Consider the following 17,149-nt stretch of genomic DNA (forward strand, 5'->3'; position numbering starts at 1 on the left):
GTACAGAGATAGAAAGTGAACATCTGAAGGGCAAGACCAGGAAGGCATACCTAAAGATCAAAGAGATACGACGAAAGTTTCAACTAAGAATGGGCAGCTTGAAACAAGCCAATGGGAACAAACTAACTGAGGCGGACCAAATCAAGGAAAAATGTAAAGTGTGCATGGAGCCACCTCTACAAGAACGACAAATTGATATGGGAAGAAACTGAGACTGGAAATGATAGAGAACCAAACACCCTGAAAGACAAAGTCGTTACTGCAATAGAGCTTCTATCAAAAGTCAAAGCACCTGGATGTGACAATATTCCAATAGAGCTAATAAAGTCTTCTGAAGCAGCAGCTGATGTCATCACATGCCTGTATCAACAGATATGGAGAACTGGTAAATGGCCGAAGGACTGGAGAAGATTGTTGTTTATTCTTATTCTGAAGAAGGGAGATGCTCCCCACTGTGGAAACTATCTGACTATTGCCCTCTAACCTCATGCCAGCAAAATACTACTGAAGATCCTACAAAGACTGCTACAACCTTACTTTGACAAAGAGCTGCCAGAGGAACAAGCAGGGTTCAGAAAAGGCAGAGGAACAAGAGATGTGATTGTTAACATTAGATGGATAATGGAAAAGGCCAAAGAAAACATGGAGATCTATTTTTGCTTAATCGACTACAGCAAAGCCTTCGAATGTGTTGATCACCAGAAACGTTGTAATACCATGAAGGATATGGGTGTGCCGAACCACCTGATCAGCCTCTTCAGGGACCTGAACATCGACCAAGAAGCAACAGTCCAAATGGAACACAGTGCCACGTAATAGCTCAAAGTAGATCAAGGCTTCAGACAAGGCTGCATCTTATCATCATTTCTCTTCAATTAATGTGCAAAAGCTATTTTCAAGAAGGTTGGACTTGCCGAAAAAGAAGGAATCAAAATTGCTGGACGAAGCAGCAGCAATCTTAAATACGCTGATACAACATTGATAGCAACAAGTGGAAAGCTCAAACATCGGACTTCTACTCAATACAAAGAAGACAAAGATAATAATTACTGCCAGGTACAACCGAGACACATTTGAGATGGACGGCGACAAACTGGAAGTTGTAAAGGACTTCAACCTACTCAGATCGATGATAACTCCAGATCCAGTGATGACACTGGAAGTCAATAAGACAATAGCTATGGGCAAATCCACAGTGAAGTCACTGGTCAAGGTCTTCAATTCGCGGAACATTTCACTGGCGACGAAGACACGGCTCGTACATAGTCTGGTCTTTTTTGTAGTAATAAACGAATGCAAAATGTGAACTATAATGACAGAAAAAGAATTGATGCTTTCGAAATGTGGTGCTGGAGAAGGATGTTATCAATGCTGTGGATAGCAAGAACACACAAATCAATTTTGGAACAAATCAAGCCAGACATGTCACTTGAAAGGATCACCAAGGTACAACTTGCCTACTTTGGACACCTCATACGAAGCTAGCAGTCAACGGAGAAAGACATCATGGTTGGAAGAGTAAAAGGAACAAGGCGAAGTGGAAAACGAGCAACCTAATGGCTTGATACTATCAAGATAACTGCGTTCAACTTTTAAGTCTCCATGGCTTGAGCTAAAGCCGAAGGCCGGTAAATAATAATAATAAATATAAATATAATATACACAAGTCCTTTTTTTGTGCATTAAAAAAATGTACATTTTTTTTTACATTTCCTATTTGAACCTGTTAGATTGCAAGTAAAATACTCTGTAATACTTTCGTATCACCTAATATTGTACGTTTGTGCAATCTCCTATGGAGACCGTATGAGTTTAAAGGTGGCAGACACCGGGGCGTTCAGTAGGTCCCCTGTTGCCATGACAACCTTTGGGCGCCCCGCAGGAGGTTGGTGGCGTGACAAAAGGACCCCCTGTGTCCAACCACTTAGATGCCGTGGTATCTAAGTGGTTGAACTGCAGCAATCTAAGCTAGCTCTGATCTGTGCAGTTAGAGGCCGGTGCCAGCTATATACATCGTATATATCGGGAAGGGGTTAAAAACATACTCAATACAGGACATCCTGCAGAAAAAAATACATAGTGCTATCTGAATTTATGTGTGTAATATATAGCCATGGCCGAAAGTGTTGGCACCCTTGAAATTGTTCCAGAAAGTGAAGTATTTCTCCCATAAAAATATTGCAATTACTTGTTTTGTTATTTAAATGTTTATTTCCTTTGTGTGTATTGGAACAACACAAAAAAAAACTGAAAAAATAGGCAAATTGGACATAATTTCGCACAAAACCCAAAAATGGGCCGGACAAAATTGTTGACACCCTCAACTTAATATTTGGCTGCACTCTCTTTGGAATAAATAATTGTAATCAGTCGCTTCCTGTAACCATCAACCAGCTTCTTACACCTCTCAGCTGGAATTTTTGATGACTCTTCTTTTGCAAACTGCTCCAGGTCTCTCATATGTGAAGGCGTCTTCTCCCAACAGCAATTGTAAGATCTCTCCACAGGTGATCAATGGGATTTAGATCCGGACTCATTGCTGCCACTTCAGAACTCTCCAGCACTTTGTTTCCATCCATTTCCGGATCCTTCTTAAAGGATGTTTTGGGGTCATTGTCCTGCTGGAAGACCCATGACCTAGGACGCAAACCCAGCTTTCTGACACTACATTGTGACGCAAAATCCTTTGGTAATCTTCAGATTTCAGAGTGGGACTGCTTATCCACCATCCGGACTATCTTTCATTTCAACCTTTCAGAAATTTTTCTCTGCCGTCCACATCCAGGGAGATTAGCTACAGTGCCATGGGTTGTAAACGTCTTGATTATGTTGCATACCGTGGACAAAGGAACATCAAGATCTCTGGAGATGGACTTGTAACTTTGAGATTGTCGAACAGTTTTGCTTCTCAAGTCCTCAGACAGTTCTCTTCTCCTCTTTCTGTTCTCCATTCTTAGTGTGGCACACACAGACACACAGTGCAAAGATTGAGTCAACTTCTCCCCTTTTTTTGTCTGGTTTCAGGTGTGATTTTCATATTGCCCACACCTGTTACTTGCCACAGGTGAGTTGAAACGAGCATCACATGCTTGAAACAAAGTTGTTTACCCACATTTGGCACGTTGCCAACAATTTTGTCCGACCCATTTTTGGAATATAGTGTGAAATTATGTCCAAATTGCCTTTTTTTTTTCTCTGTTTTTTTGTGTTGTTCCAATACACACAAAGGAAATAAACATGTGTATAACAAACCATGGGTAATTTCAATAATTGTCTAGGAGAAATACTTGCTTTTCTGTAACAATTTCAAGGTGGCCAAAACTTTCGACCATGACTGTATGAGAGACAGTGTAACCATATGGCATATATATTGAGGCCCTTATGTCTGTACTGCTGCTGATTATCCTGAATGATTAATGGGTTTTATACATGATGTACAGCCATAAATCCTAGCAATCAACCATAAACATGGCAGCTCCCTAGATGAGTATGCTAAAATGGCATAACTTGCTTCCTCTCTAATTCCTTCCTGGGTAGTTCCCGCTGTCTTTCTGCACTTCTCCAGTACGTTTTTTGTATATTTCTGATATTTTTCATCATTAACTCTTTACATATATTACCGTGTTGCTTCTTTATATGGAAAGAAATTAGAAGTTTTCAAATATAAAGGAGGAAAAGCTCATCAATACTATGATGCATCAAGTACCGACATTGTGCACACTGGTCTTGATGAGGAGTTGTGCTGGAGTCAGACTCTCCTGATTCATGAAGAGGCGAGCGCCTGACGAATGACTTACAGATATGTGTGTGCCCCTGCTGGAATAAGATTTGTGACGTAGCGATTGCCATTGCTCGTCACGCTCCCAGATCAGTTTACTTAGGGCTGGATGACAGTGGCGTGAAAACGCCCAAAAAGTTGCATAATTTTAGCTCGGCTGCGAGTTGCGCCAAAATTTGTGACTTTTCAACGTTTTGTATGGCAGAGTACTTATGTAAAATCTTTCATGAATCGGGTCCTGTGTCTTGATGAGTCTCCCCTCCACTTCCAAAAGTTCTTAATTGACTTTCTTTTCAGTCGACATCAGTGATAAATGGGAGGCTGTTTTCTGTTATTAGCACCTTTGTTCGATAAGTATCACGGGGATACCGCAACAGAGAGGGGCCGGAAGATCGAGGCGTCTGGTTTCACAAACTCCTGTACTGTTTAGAAGTACTTCACCATCTTATTAAACAGTGCAGGTTTTTTCCTTGCTAACAGTGCAAGGGTTAATCTGTTCAGTTGAAGCTCCTGGAGCTTTCCTATCTGGATTGTCTCAGCTGTTCAGTGTTGGCCGCTCCCCTCTGCTATATATGCTAGCGTCTGGCACCTAGGTATTGCCAGTGTTAGTTCTTAGTGCCTGGTTAGGAGTCGGAGGTGTAGTTTGTGGTTGGAGATTTGTTTGTGTGCACATCCTCATCCTCTATTTGGTTTCTCCTTCCTTTAACTCCCCTGTGCTTGGTGAGTGTATTTTTTATGATAGTTTTTGTCTTTTATCCCGGTCCATCTTCCATTGTTTGTCTGTTTAGTGTTATCCTATACACTTCAGCTTCCCGCCTCCCTGGGTGGGGGAGGGGACAGATAAGGGTTATTATTCGAGCATAGCAAGGCACGTGAACCCGGCGTCTCCACCTTCATGAGTAATCCAGGGGACAGGGATAGACTAAGGGCGCCCCTTGTTCTAGGGACCTGGTTAGCGCCTACAGTCCCAAAGCACTGCGTGACAGTAAGCATGTACAAAAGTACATTACCCCTTTACTTTCTCCTTGCCAATGTTAGTTGCAGGGGCAAATAAATGGAAAGAGAGCTAACATATCTTGAATACCCAAACTAGGAAGTGCTAATAATAGTTTATTTGGTCGTAGAGGGAACCTCCAAGTTATTCAGGTCCTGTGATTATAGTAGCCTCTATTCAAGCAGTGAGTCTGAGTGTTACAAATAATATGAGATGGCAGGCTATTAAGAAAGGGGACAGTGGCCAAAGGAAGCTCCATTGTAACCAGCGTGTATCAGAACAATGAGGCCATGCAGTAAAATGCCCCTTTTAAATATTAACTAAACCTTATTTTTTAATAATTTTGTCCAGCATGAAAGTTTGCAAATCACTTTATTATGGGATTTGTCATCATTCTTGTAAAAAAAAAAAAAAAAAAGACTGCATGCAAGTGGCTTCCAAACCCCGGCTTTTCCACAGTCTGTTTGCCTGCCTTCAGCTGCATATCAGACGGTACTCATTTGGAGTACAGATGATGGCAGTGATGGGTCTGCATCGTTCTCCTCCTTGGAGAGACACAGGTGCTGAACTGACCCATCACTGCCATCATCTGTACTCCCAATTTTCTGATATCCGTGCAGCTGAAGTCAGGCAAGAAAGACATAGCTGAATTAGAGCGGGTGCAGAGAAGAGCGACCAAGGTTATTAGAGGACTGGGGGGTCTGCAATACCAAGACAGGTTATTACACTTGGGATTATTTACTTTGGAAAAACGAAGGCTTAGGGGTGATCTTATTACTATGTACAACTATATGAGGGGACAGTACAAAGACCTTTCTACTGATCTTTTTACTCTGAGGCCTGAGACGGGGACAAGGGGGCATCTTCTACGTCTGGAGGAAAGAAGTTTAATCATAATCACAGACGGGGATTCTTTACTGTAAGAGCAGTGAGACTATGGAACTCTCTGCCGCATGATGTTGTAATAAGTGATTCACTACTAAAATTTAAGAAGGGCCTGGATGCCTTTCTTGAAAAGTATAATATTAAAGGTTATATATAGTAGATTCCTTGATAGGGCGTTGATCCAGGGAACTAGTCTGATTGTCGTATGAAGTCAGGAAGGAATTTTTTTCCCCAATGTGGAGCTTAGTGTTTGCCACATGGGGTTTTTTTGCCTTCCTCTGGATCAACATGTTAGGCTATGGGTTGAACTAGATGGACTTAAGTCTTCCTTCAACCTTAAAAACGATGTTACTATCTAAATAGACTGGGAAAAAGCCGGGGTTTGGAAACCACTTGCAAACAATTTTTCGGTCAGTCACTACTTGTTAGAAAGGTCCCTTGACAGTACATTATTACAAAGTGCCAGGACCTCCAGTGATGAGCTGTGATCTGTAGAGAAACCTGAGTTTTAAGTATCCCTGCAGCGCCTCTATAGGGTACATGAAGCATTACACCACGCCTATTCATACTAATGGACTATAATTCAGGACAGAGCAGATTCTCCAAAGATAGGACCCATCATCTGTCAACCTAAAGGCATCCCAATCTAAACAACCGTTTAATTTTTGTATTTCCATACTAAAAAATGATTCTGATTTTGTTTTTCCAGGTACACAGACATACCGCCATGGCTGCCAATACTCAGTCTCAGCAGAATATACACACTACTGCTCTTGCCCGAGCGAAAGGAGAAATACTGAGAGTTATTGAAATACTTGTCGAGAAGATGCCCTCCGATGTGGTTGATCTCTTGGTGGAGGTATGACTTATATGCCAGGTTCTCTATACAAATATATGCAAAGGTACATTCCTATTGATACAATCTCTTTGTTTATAAACATAGGCATTCTTATAATGTGATTACTTGCGCCTGTCCTAATCGTGTTCTTACACTCTAGCAAACTGAGCAGGGGATCAAATATGAGATGTTATCCAGAAATGGCGACATCTGAACCTTTTGTCTAGCATATCCCCTACCCAACAGTCCAGCTTGGTCTTGAAAGAATTGAGGCTTAAGCATAGAAGTCCCAAAGTGTGAGTTTTTTGGAGATTTTTTGAGTAGATTAGAAGAGAGACTTAAATTTTACTGTGAAGGGGGATTTAAAGGCGGCGTGTCACCAGGTCAAAAGTGACCAGTTTTTTTCTCTTATCTGATTCTCTATGCTCCCCTGAGTTTTCCGTTTTTTGAATTTTTAAAATCCGCCATACGGTTCCAGAGATATGGGCCTTTTTATTTAGGGCTTATTTTTATAAGCTCGCAGGGTAATTATGCAAAGCAGCCTAAAGACACGCCCCCAGGGAGCACTGAGCCACGCCTCCTTGTAAAAATGATCTCAAAGTAAAAAAACACCATATCTCTGAAACCGTATGGCGGATTTAAAAAATTTAAAAAACAGAATACTCAGGGGAGCAGTGGCAATAAAATGATAACCAAAACTGGCCACTTTTGATCTGGTAACTGGTCCTCCTTAAAGAGTAACTAAAATTTTCTATTGTGCTGTATAAAATTATCCTCCAGGCATTGCAAAGTTATGAATCTTTGTAATATGATGCATTGCCTTATTTTACTTCCTAATGTTTTAAACACCATGCGGAAAGTGCTTTTTAACTGCATACTTTTAAGCTCTTTTAGATGCTGCTTTGAACTGCTACTCTAGCAAGAATCCGTATTCAAACACTATTTACAAACACTCAAGTGTGATCATGGGCAGTAGTGTACCAATAATAGTGGTGGACCACGCTGCCACTCTGGGGCTTGTGAATCGGAGGGGGGGGGCTGCTGCATCACACTTTCAGCTGTATCTGCCTCTTGGATTCAGATAGTTGAATGCAATGATGGAACAGGGTAAAGGGTATTTTAGTGCATGGGAACACAAAGGGGCTTCAGTAGGAGCAAAATTACTTTGTAGGACTGCAAATTTGTGAAGTGTGCTCTTCGGTGACCCCACAAAAGATTATTAGTTTTTGGATTATTTTTTTTGAAGGTGGGGAGGGCCCAAATAGGACATCTACTATGGGGCCCCATGTTTTCAATGTACACCTCTGAGCATGGGGGAAAGGAGCAGAGAAGCTCACACAGGTAGTTTGTTTGTAAATAGTGTCTAAGTATGGATTTTTGCTAGAGCAGCAGTTCAAAGCAACTTCTAAAAGAGCATGAATAGGCAGTTAAATCAACAGTTTCAGCATGGTGTTTGGGAGAGAAGGGAGTAAAATTTGGTAATGGAGCATATTATGAAGATTAACAACTTTGTAAAGTGTGATAGATAATTAAAAAGAAAAATATACTCCATAAATATTGCCATTATTCTGATTGTGCACAGATTTGTTAGTGAATTGGCAGCTCAGCAGGTAATCCTAACAACTTATGTTATGAAGAGTAAATCATGCAGAATTACAAATTCAGCTCTGCTACATCTGTATCTGATAAAAAGACATGAAAATGAACTTTCTACACCTGGTTTCTTATCAATGTTTATATGCTTTTTATTAAAGGTTATGGACATTATCATGTACTGCCTGGAGGGATCGCTACTGAAGAAGAAGGGGCTGCAGGAGTGCTTTCCTTCCATATGTCGGTATGTTTCTAATTTCGCAGCGGCTTTTTCATCGGTGCACAGCGTAGCAGATCTGGGGGTGCTGTCAGCTTGCAGGAGATGTAGTAGAGCTCTGTTTGTATGATAGCGGAGTTTGCAAGAACTTTTAAAAATGGGTTTTTCCAGGATTAATACGACTGCAGATGTGTCTGATAAGGGAAGCGTTCCCGGCCCGTGGTTTCCAGATTTAGATAAATGGAGACAGATCTAAAGCGACGGAAATGTCCACGAGCAGAAGCGCTTCTTCATCAGAATCCTCTTTTGTCGGAGATAATTGGAAACGGAGCTTTTATTACCTTGCATCTTAATTACCTGCAGTGTAACCGGGGCTGAGTGATGAAACGCCACTTGTAAAACGTGAGTTATTTGCTGTCCCGCTCCCTAATAAACCCGCTGTAATGAGTCCACGGTAAGCGAATGACCGGATGGGATTGCCGACGGGACAGCAGCCAAGTGCCAAGACCGCGGCTCTCCATTTGTGAGGGGTTCACATCTACTTACCTGTAATCCAGCATTGTCTCTCGATTACCAGACGCTCTGGATAGGAGGAAGATCATCAGCTGGCCTTCGATGAGATTTCTATGACAGTCCAATGTCTATGGGGCCGTCCCCTGAGATCAGCGTTGGTAGATGGGACTGTCAGTCACTTATCTCTATTATCCCTGCATGGAAAAAACATGGACGCTCAGCCAGGAGCTGTGATTTGGGGTTAGATATCGGTTTGCAGAATGATCTCTCTAATATAGAATTTATCTATCTATCTCATATCTGCCTATTCATTTATCTATTTAGTTATCTACCTATATGCTTTGGGTCATTGTTTTGTTGGAAGGTGAACCTCTGTTCCAGTCTCAAATCACTGACAGACTGAAACAGGTTTTGCTCAAAAATATCCCTGTATTTCGCACCATCCATCTTTCCCTCGACTCGGACCATTTTTCCTGTCCTTGCTGCCGCAAAACATCCCCACAGCATGATGCTGCCACCACCATGTTTCACTGTAGGGATGGTGTTCTTAGCGTGATGAGCTGTGTTAGTTTGGCACCAGACATAGCGTTTACCTTGGTGGCCAAAAAGTTTAATTTTGGTCTCATCTGACCACAGCACCTTCCTCCATACATTTGGGGAGTCTCTCACATGTCTTTTGACAAACTCAAAATGAGCCTTACAATTGTGTGTAAGTAAAGGCTTTTTCTGCCCACTCTTCCATAAAGGCCACCTCTATGGAGTGTACGGCTTATTGTGGTCGTATGGACAGATATTCCAGCCTCTGCTTGGGAACTCTGCAGCTCCTCCAGTGTTACGTTTGGTCTCTGTGCTGCCTCTCTGATTAATGCCCTCCTTGCCCGGGCTGAGAGTTTTGGTGTGCGCCCTCTCTTGGGAGGTTTGTTGTGGTACCATGTTCTTTCCATTTGATGATAATGGATTTGATGGTGCTCCGGGGGATCATCAGAGATAGGGATATTATTTTTATAACCCAACCCTGACTTATACTTCTCAACAACTTTGTCCCTGACTTGTTTGGAGATCTCCTTGGTCTTCATGATGTTGTTTGGAGATCTCCTTGGTCTTCATGGTGTTTGGAGATCTCCTTGTTCTTCATGGTGGTGTTTGAAGATCTCCTTGGTCTTCATGGTGGTCTTTGGAGATCTCCTTGGTCTTCATGGTGTTGTTTGGAGATCTCCTTGGTCTTCATGGTGGTCTTTGGAGATCTCCTTGGTCTTCATGGTGGTCTTTGGAGATCTCCTTGGTCTTCATGGTGGTCTTTGGAGATCTCCTTGGTCTTCATGGTGATCTTTGGAGATCTCCTTGGTCTTCATGGTGGTCTTTGGAGATCTCCTTGGTCTTCATGGTGTTGTTTGGAGATCTCATTGGTCTTCATGGTGTTGTTTGGAGATCTCCTTGGTCTTCATGGTGGTGTTTGGAGTTCTCCCTGGTCTTCATGGTGTTGTTTGGTTAGTGGTGCCTCTTGCTTAATGGTGTTACATCCTCTGTGGCCTTTCAGGAAAGGTAAAGTGTATATACTGACAGGCATGTGACACTTAGATTGGGCACAGGTGGACGTCCTGTCACTAAGCATGGGACTTATGAAGGTAATTGCTTCATAGTAAAAGGGGTGAATACATATGCACATGCCAATTTTTAGTTGTTTGATCCCATAAATGTAATTTTTGCCTATATTTTTCTCACTTCACTAATTTAGACTATTTAATGCTGATGGATCACACACAAATCTGATTACAAAAATATTTAAGCACAGGTTGTAATGTAATAAAATAGGTAAAAAGCCAATGGGGGTGAATACTTTCACAAGCCGCTGTATCTCCAACACTGGGGGCCCCCTTTCTGCCCCTTTTTCTGATGAGACCCCCTTCTCTTTTGTGTTTCCTGCTCTTCTAGATTCTACATGGTCAGTTACTGTGAGCGCAGCCACAGAATCGCGGTGGGAGCGCGGCTCGGCTCCGTCGCCCTGTACGACATACGGACTGGAAAGTGCCAGGTAAGACGGAGCCTCCCTCGTTTTGTGCACATTTTGCAGCACTTTGCTTGTTTTCTTGCTGTAATATTTCGTCTAATGCGATAAAGATCAATATTTTAATGAAGAGAGTAAACGGCCGTTGCTCTCTGTTATCAGGAGACCAGAGGGCAGGTCAGACGCCGGCGGATAATAAATTAAAGCGCTCGGCTGCTTTGCGAAATGTGCACTTTGTATTGCTGTCATCAGATTGTGTCGCTTCTGGATCTTTGAACTGGATACATTTTAATGTAATGAAATATGGAGAGCGGCTGCAGAACAATCAATGCAATGTGCCGAAATATCCAGCAACCAGGTGTCTCCAGCCTAGGAACCAACCAGAGATCAAGAAGATGGAGAAATAGAAAAATACAAATAGGCCTCAGTTATGTGTCTAAATGAAAAATGTTCTTGTAGCAACAAATCACAGTTCAGCTTTCATTTCTTCAACACCTCTATATACAGTAGATAACAGGATCCACCATTCACAATAGGTGATGTCACAGCTCACCTCCCCCTCATGTACAATGGCTGATAACACCTCTATATACAGTAGATAACACTGGATCCACCATTCACAATAGGTGATATCACAGCTCACCTCCCCCTCCTATACGATGACTGATAATACCTCTATATGCATTAGCTAGCACAGGATCCACCATTCACAATAGGTGATGTCACAGCTCACCTCCCCCTCCTATATAATGACTGATAACACCTCTATATACAGTAGATAACACAGGATCCACCATTCACAATAGGTGATGTCACAGCTCACCTCTTCCTCCTGTACAATGACTGATAACACCTCTATATACAGTAGATAACACAGGATCCACCATTCACAATAGGTGATGTCACAGCTCACCTCCACCTCCTGTACAATGACTGATAATACCTCTATATACAGTCACATAGTTTATAAGGCCGAAAAAAGACAAGCGTCCATCCAGTTCAGCCTATTTCTTGTGCACTGCAGCTATTCCGCTATTCCTATACCATGTGGTATAGGCCAATTTACATCATTGAGGAAAAATTCACTTCCCGACACCAATCTGGCAGTCAGATTAAATCCCTGGATTAACTAACTATCACTAAGCATAAGATGTAATTTTATTGTTCTCCAGAAAGGCGTCCAGGCCTCTCTTGAACTCGTTAAGTGAGTTGGACATCACCACTTCCTCTCCCAGAGAGTTCCAGAGTCTCACGGCTCTGACCGTAAAGAATCCCCTTCTATGCTGGTGCAGGAACCTCCTTTCCTCCAGACGCATAGTGTGCCCCCTCGTCTTTGTCACCATCCTTGGTATAAACAGGTCATGGGAGAGATCTCTGTACTGCCCCCTGATGTATTTATACATGTTTATGAGGTCTCCCCTAAGCCTTCTCTTTTCCAACGTAAATAGGCCTAATTTTGACAACCTCTCTGGGTATTCTAGTCCCTCCATTCCCTTTATTACCTTAGTCGCCCTCCTTTGTACCCTCTCTAGCTCCAATATGTCTTTCCTGAGCACCGGAGCCCAGAACTGTGCACAATATTCTAAGTGCGGCCTTACCAGCGCTTTATACAGAGGAAGAACAATGTTCTCATCATATGCCCCTATTCCTCTTCTGATGCTTGCCATGACTCTATTTGCCTTCGCAGCTGCTGCCTGACACTGGGCACTCCAATTTAATTTGCTGTTAACCAAGACGCCCAGGTCCTTCTCCATGTCAGATTTCCCCAACGGTTTCCCATTTAATATGTATGGGTGACTGCTGTTTTTCTTTCCCATGTGCATGACCTTACATTTATCGGCATTGAACCTCATTTGCCATTTTTTGGCCCAACTCCCCAATTTATCTAAATCCTCCTGTAGCTGTGCCCTATCCTCATCTGTATTAACTACTTTACAAAGTTTAGTATCATCTGCAAATATTGCTATTTTACTATGCAACCCTTCCACTAGATCATTAATAAATATATTAAATAATATAGTGCCCAAGACAGACCCTTGAGGCCCCCCGCTAGTAACCCTGACACCCCCTGAGCTTACTCCATTGATAACCACCCTCTGCTTTCTATCACTCAGCCAGCTATTTACCCACTTGCACACATTATCCCCCAGACCAAGCATTCTCATTTTATATACCAACCTTTTGTGTGGCACGGTATCAAACGCTTTGGAGAAGTCAAGGTCTACAACATCCACTGACTCTCCCCGGTCCAGCTGTGAGCTCACCTCCTCGTAGAAGGCCATCAGGTTTGTTTGGCAGGAGCGATCCCTCATGAATCCATGTTGATATGGAGTTAGACAGTTATTATCATTAAGATATTCTACAATAGCATCTCTAAGAAATCCTTCAAACAATTTACCCACAACAGACGTTAAGCTGACTGGTCTATAGTTCCCAGGGTCACTTTTAGACCCCTTTTTGAATATTGGTACCACATTTTCTTGGCGCCAGTCTAGTGGGACAGTCCCTGTCACAATAGTTTATATCACCAATCACCTCCTCCGTGGACACAGAGCATTCTTACAACAGTCTCTCATAGAAGTCAAGAAACTTCTCCAGACTATATGATGATGTAGGCCCTGATTGATGTGAAGCATATCACTAAGTGCTTTTAACAGAAGCTCAGGCAAAATGGCAGCTTCCTTAATTATATAAAGAAAAAAAAGAATAGAAAATAGTTGCAGTCAGAAAAAAAAAAACTTGTTCTAAAAAAGTTTTGTTTTACTGTTCAAATGATTACAAAAAAAAAGTTTAGGTAATACACTACCTTTAAAAGGGGCCGTCCCAAGGCAGCTGCAGTCAGCCTCACTGTTTTCCCACAGCGGCCACTGCTGGAGAACTGTGGTATTACGCGTCACCTTTTGAAATGCAATAACTAAGTCCTCCAGGTGCCGCTCTTAGCCGCTGCTTAGTAGAGGGTCCTGAGCAGTGTCCATGAGCACGTGAGTAAGTGTACGCTCCTCTGCCGTCTCAGTGTGATGTGTGCTCATGCGCTGGATTTCTCATCTGACAGAATAGACTATTAGCTGCGGTCAGTGCTGCGTCGGTGCTGACTGTGCACCCTGTCCGTACTGCAGATGACCCTATAGATGTTTGTGTATTGTGCTCACTAAGCCATGGCATGCAGTGATTGTCTGATCCCCGGGCCGTGATAATACCGCGAGGATGAGAAATGATTCTGCAGCTGTCGGCAAAGTCTCTACATATACAAGTCTATATCGGCGTCTGATATCATGTGCCGAGAGTTTTCTAATCTGGAAAGGATACGTCTTGGAAGACCATGGCGTAATCCACCGTCCTAGTGTGTGCGGCATGGTTTTACATCCCTGGTCACAGCCTTTCGGAATTCTCTGTTTGTTGTCAGCAAGATTCCGTAGCACAATGACCGTTCTGTTCGTAGTTTCATCTGTTCATCACGCGCACACCGATCGTCTCTTATCCTCCGCTAGGAACGCCATTTATAGCGAGATGAAAGAAATTATGTAGAAAGTCTAAAAAAAAAATTAAAAAAAAGCGCTGTAAGGGTATTTTCACGCACAGGGTTGAAAAACGTTATTGTTTTGGTTTTGAACTAGTTGTGGTTTTGCGATCGCACACTTATCGTCTATCCTGTGGGACAGTCCTTTTACTTCCAGGGTGTGAATCACTAAGGGTAATGCATCCATTAAAGCAAAAAGTACTCTTGCCCTTAAAGGGAACCTGTCAGCTTTGTGGATCTGTGTAAAGCATGGTGTAGAGAAGGCGACGCTCAGTCCAGTTGGCGGTCCTGCTCAGTGATTGACAGCTGTGCACATAGGGAAGACTGTCAATCACTAAATAGGACCGCCCACTGGACTCCTCTGCATGCAAACACCAGGGATTTCAGTGAATAAAATACAAGTTTTACTAAAACCTTTCTCCAAAACGTGTGTATTAGTCTGATCAGCTGCCCTATGGCCTCCCACCCGCAGGTCAGATGCCATTTTCAACATGACCGGTTCCCTTTAAGTGGTTAAAGGCTCCACAAGAAATCTGTCTGTGACCTTTTCCCTTTTGTTTCCCCGTCTGGCCAGATGCATTTCCAGTACGATCCACAATGCGCTGGTTCCCAGCAATCCCATTTATCGCACTGTACGTTTTTCCACTTCTAGAAATGACCTTATACAGGTGCAATTTTTTTATTTATTTTTTTTATTTTTTATTTTTTTTACCCTTTGAATGAAAATGTTATTTTGCTTAAATCTGATAAAATCCCCAGCGATCAATATCGGAAAATTAGATTGTCCCCGTTGAGAAGAAATGCAATAAAATTACGAATAAAAACTCCAGAATGTTTCGGTTAATAAAAAAAAAAAAGAAACAAACCCCTGGCGCGGCGGTGCATTTCTAAAGGGATTGCAGGGAGCGGACCGAGATAAGATCCAGCCGTGCGGCCGGCGTCTGCCTCAGCAAGGGCAAACAAAGCCAGGGGGGAGATTTCCATTGCAGATTCATCCAGGCTTGTGTGTGGCAGTCAGCACTTAACTCGGCTTTTTATCCGCACCTCTGACCTCCGCTAACCACTTCAGAAACATCTCTGTAAATATGGGGCACGCTCCGCCAATATGGAGATGCACAGTCTGGAGGGCGGCTATTGATTCAGAGGTTTGCAACGTGTGATTTTTTATTTTATTTTTTTTTTACCCCTGCAAGACAAAACGAGTGTATTTAGAGATTATTTCGGACTGTCTACTTCCCCCTTACCCAGTCGCACACTGTGCACTCTATATAGATTAGGATGATCTATAGGACTTTTAGATTTTGGGGGTTTTTATGTTGTGTTTTTTTGGGTTATTTATACGCAGGAAATCAATAAATTTGACCTTACCCCTACTATTTACTCACTTTTTTTATGCTGCCGTTTGCCCAGTTTACCCTTCCGGGAGCAGAACAGAGGTTATCTGACCCCTTTACACCAAGCGAAGACCAAATAAACATTGTAGCGTTGAATGGATGGAGCCGCGCACATTCGTTGTCACTTCTGATTTCGTCACCCTGTCGGATTATTCTTCCGTCTCTTATAAATGGTTGGACATATCATGTCCCAATGTGCCGTATCCTCTTTTAAATCAGTTGACCCCAATCTTCTTGCATCTAACTTGTAAATTTTGCAAGATTTTGCACAATTTCCGGTACGGTGCACGTTACATTTGAGCCACATACACCAGAAAAAGCTCCCTACATCTACATTATAGGTATTAATGGGGCTCTATTTACCCAACAGAGGTCAAAAGAGTGGTAAAAAAAACCCGACAAACCCAAATAAACCTGTAACTTATCATTAGGAGCCCCTCATACATGTGATGACGCGCCTCCACAGAGACTTCTGCTGTAACACAAGTCGCAGCATGATGTTTAGTGCATAGGGTCTGTCGCGGCCCTGTGTCACAGCCAATAGACAATAGGGGTGCTGTTTTTGAAAAAAATAGGCCCATTTTCCTACTCCTGGCCCCCCTTATTAAAGCTGGTTTCACACTTCCGATATTTACTGTTCAAGCAGGGGCCTCGGGTCAGGATCTCCTGACCTGAAATCATTAGCTTCATAGACATATGTTGTCTGGACTGGACATGGCTTGCCTGACCCAAAGTCAACAGCTTCATATGCATGTGATGTCTAGCCCAGACGCGGGCCTCTTGACCCAACTCTTCAAGCTTCGTAGACACATGATGTCCGTCTGAACCGGACGTGGATCTCTTAACCCAAATTCAGCAACCTCATAGACATAGAATGTCTGGCCCAGATGTGGGTCTCCTGACCTGAACTCAGCAGCCTCATAGACATATGATGTACAGACAGGACACAGGTCTTCTGACTTTAACTCAAAAGCCTCACAGATATATGATGTCTGGACCGGATGAGGGTCTTCTGACCCGAACTCAACAGACTCGTAGGCATATGATGTCTGGATCCAACATGGGTCTCCTGACTCAAACTCTTCAAGCCTCATAGACACATGGTGTCTGGACCAGGTGTGGGTCTTCTGGACCGAATGTGAGTCTCCTGACCTGAATTCAACAGCCTTATTCACATGTTGTCTGGACCAGATGTGGGTCTCCTGACCCAAGCTCAAGAGCTTTATAGAAATCTGATGTTTGGACTGGACACTGTTCTCCTGATCCAAACTCAAGCCTCATAGATACAAGATGTCTGGGCTGGACGTGGGTCTCATGACCCAAACTCATCAGCATCATGGAAACATGAGGTCTGGACTGGATATGGGTCTCCGTTGACATAGGCATACATGAGGCTGTTGAGATAGGGGCAGGAG

At 42.8% G+C, this 17,149-nt stretch overlaps 1 protein-coding gene across 9 annotated transcripts in view; it reads left to right on the plus strand.

The window, feature by feature from the left end:
* The window catches only part of WDR7 (WD repeat domain 7), a 414,768-nt gene that overhangs the window by 325,899 nt on the left and 71,720 nt on the right, over window positions 1-17,149 (plus strand). For all 9 annotated transcript variants that reach the window (XM_073680963.1, XM_073680990.1, XM_073680974.1 and 6 more), the window contains 3 exons: window positions 6,367-6,516; window positions 8,250-8,332; window positions 10,751-10,850. In XM_073680963.1, coding sequence (XP_073537064.1) covers window positions 6,367-6,516; window positions 8,250-8,332; window positions 10,751-10,850 — 333 coding nt within the window. The remainder of the gene's footprint in view (window positions 1-6,366; window positions 6,517-8,249; window positions 8,333-10,750; window positions 10,851-17,149) is intronic.

The sequence above is a fragment of the Phyllobates terribilis genome, unplaced genomic scaffold, assembly GCF_046119375.1.
Source record: "Phyllobates terribilis strain yellow unplaced genomic scaffold, ASM4611937v1 Scaffold_1__5_contigs__length_1240528914, whole genome shotgun sequence".
Classification (NCBI taxonomy): domain Eukaryota; kingdom Metazoa; phylum Chordata; class Amphibia; order Anura; family Dendrobatidae; genus Phyllobates; species Phyllobates terribilis.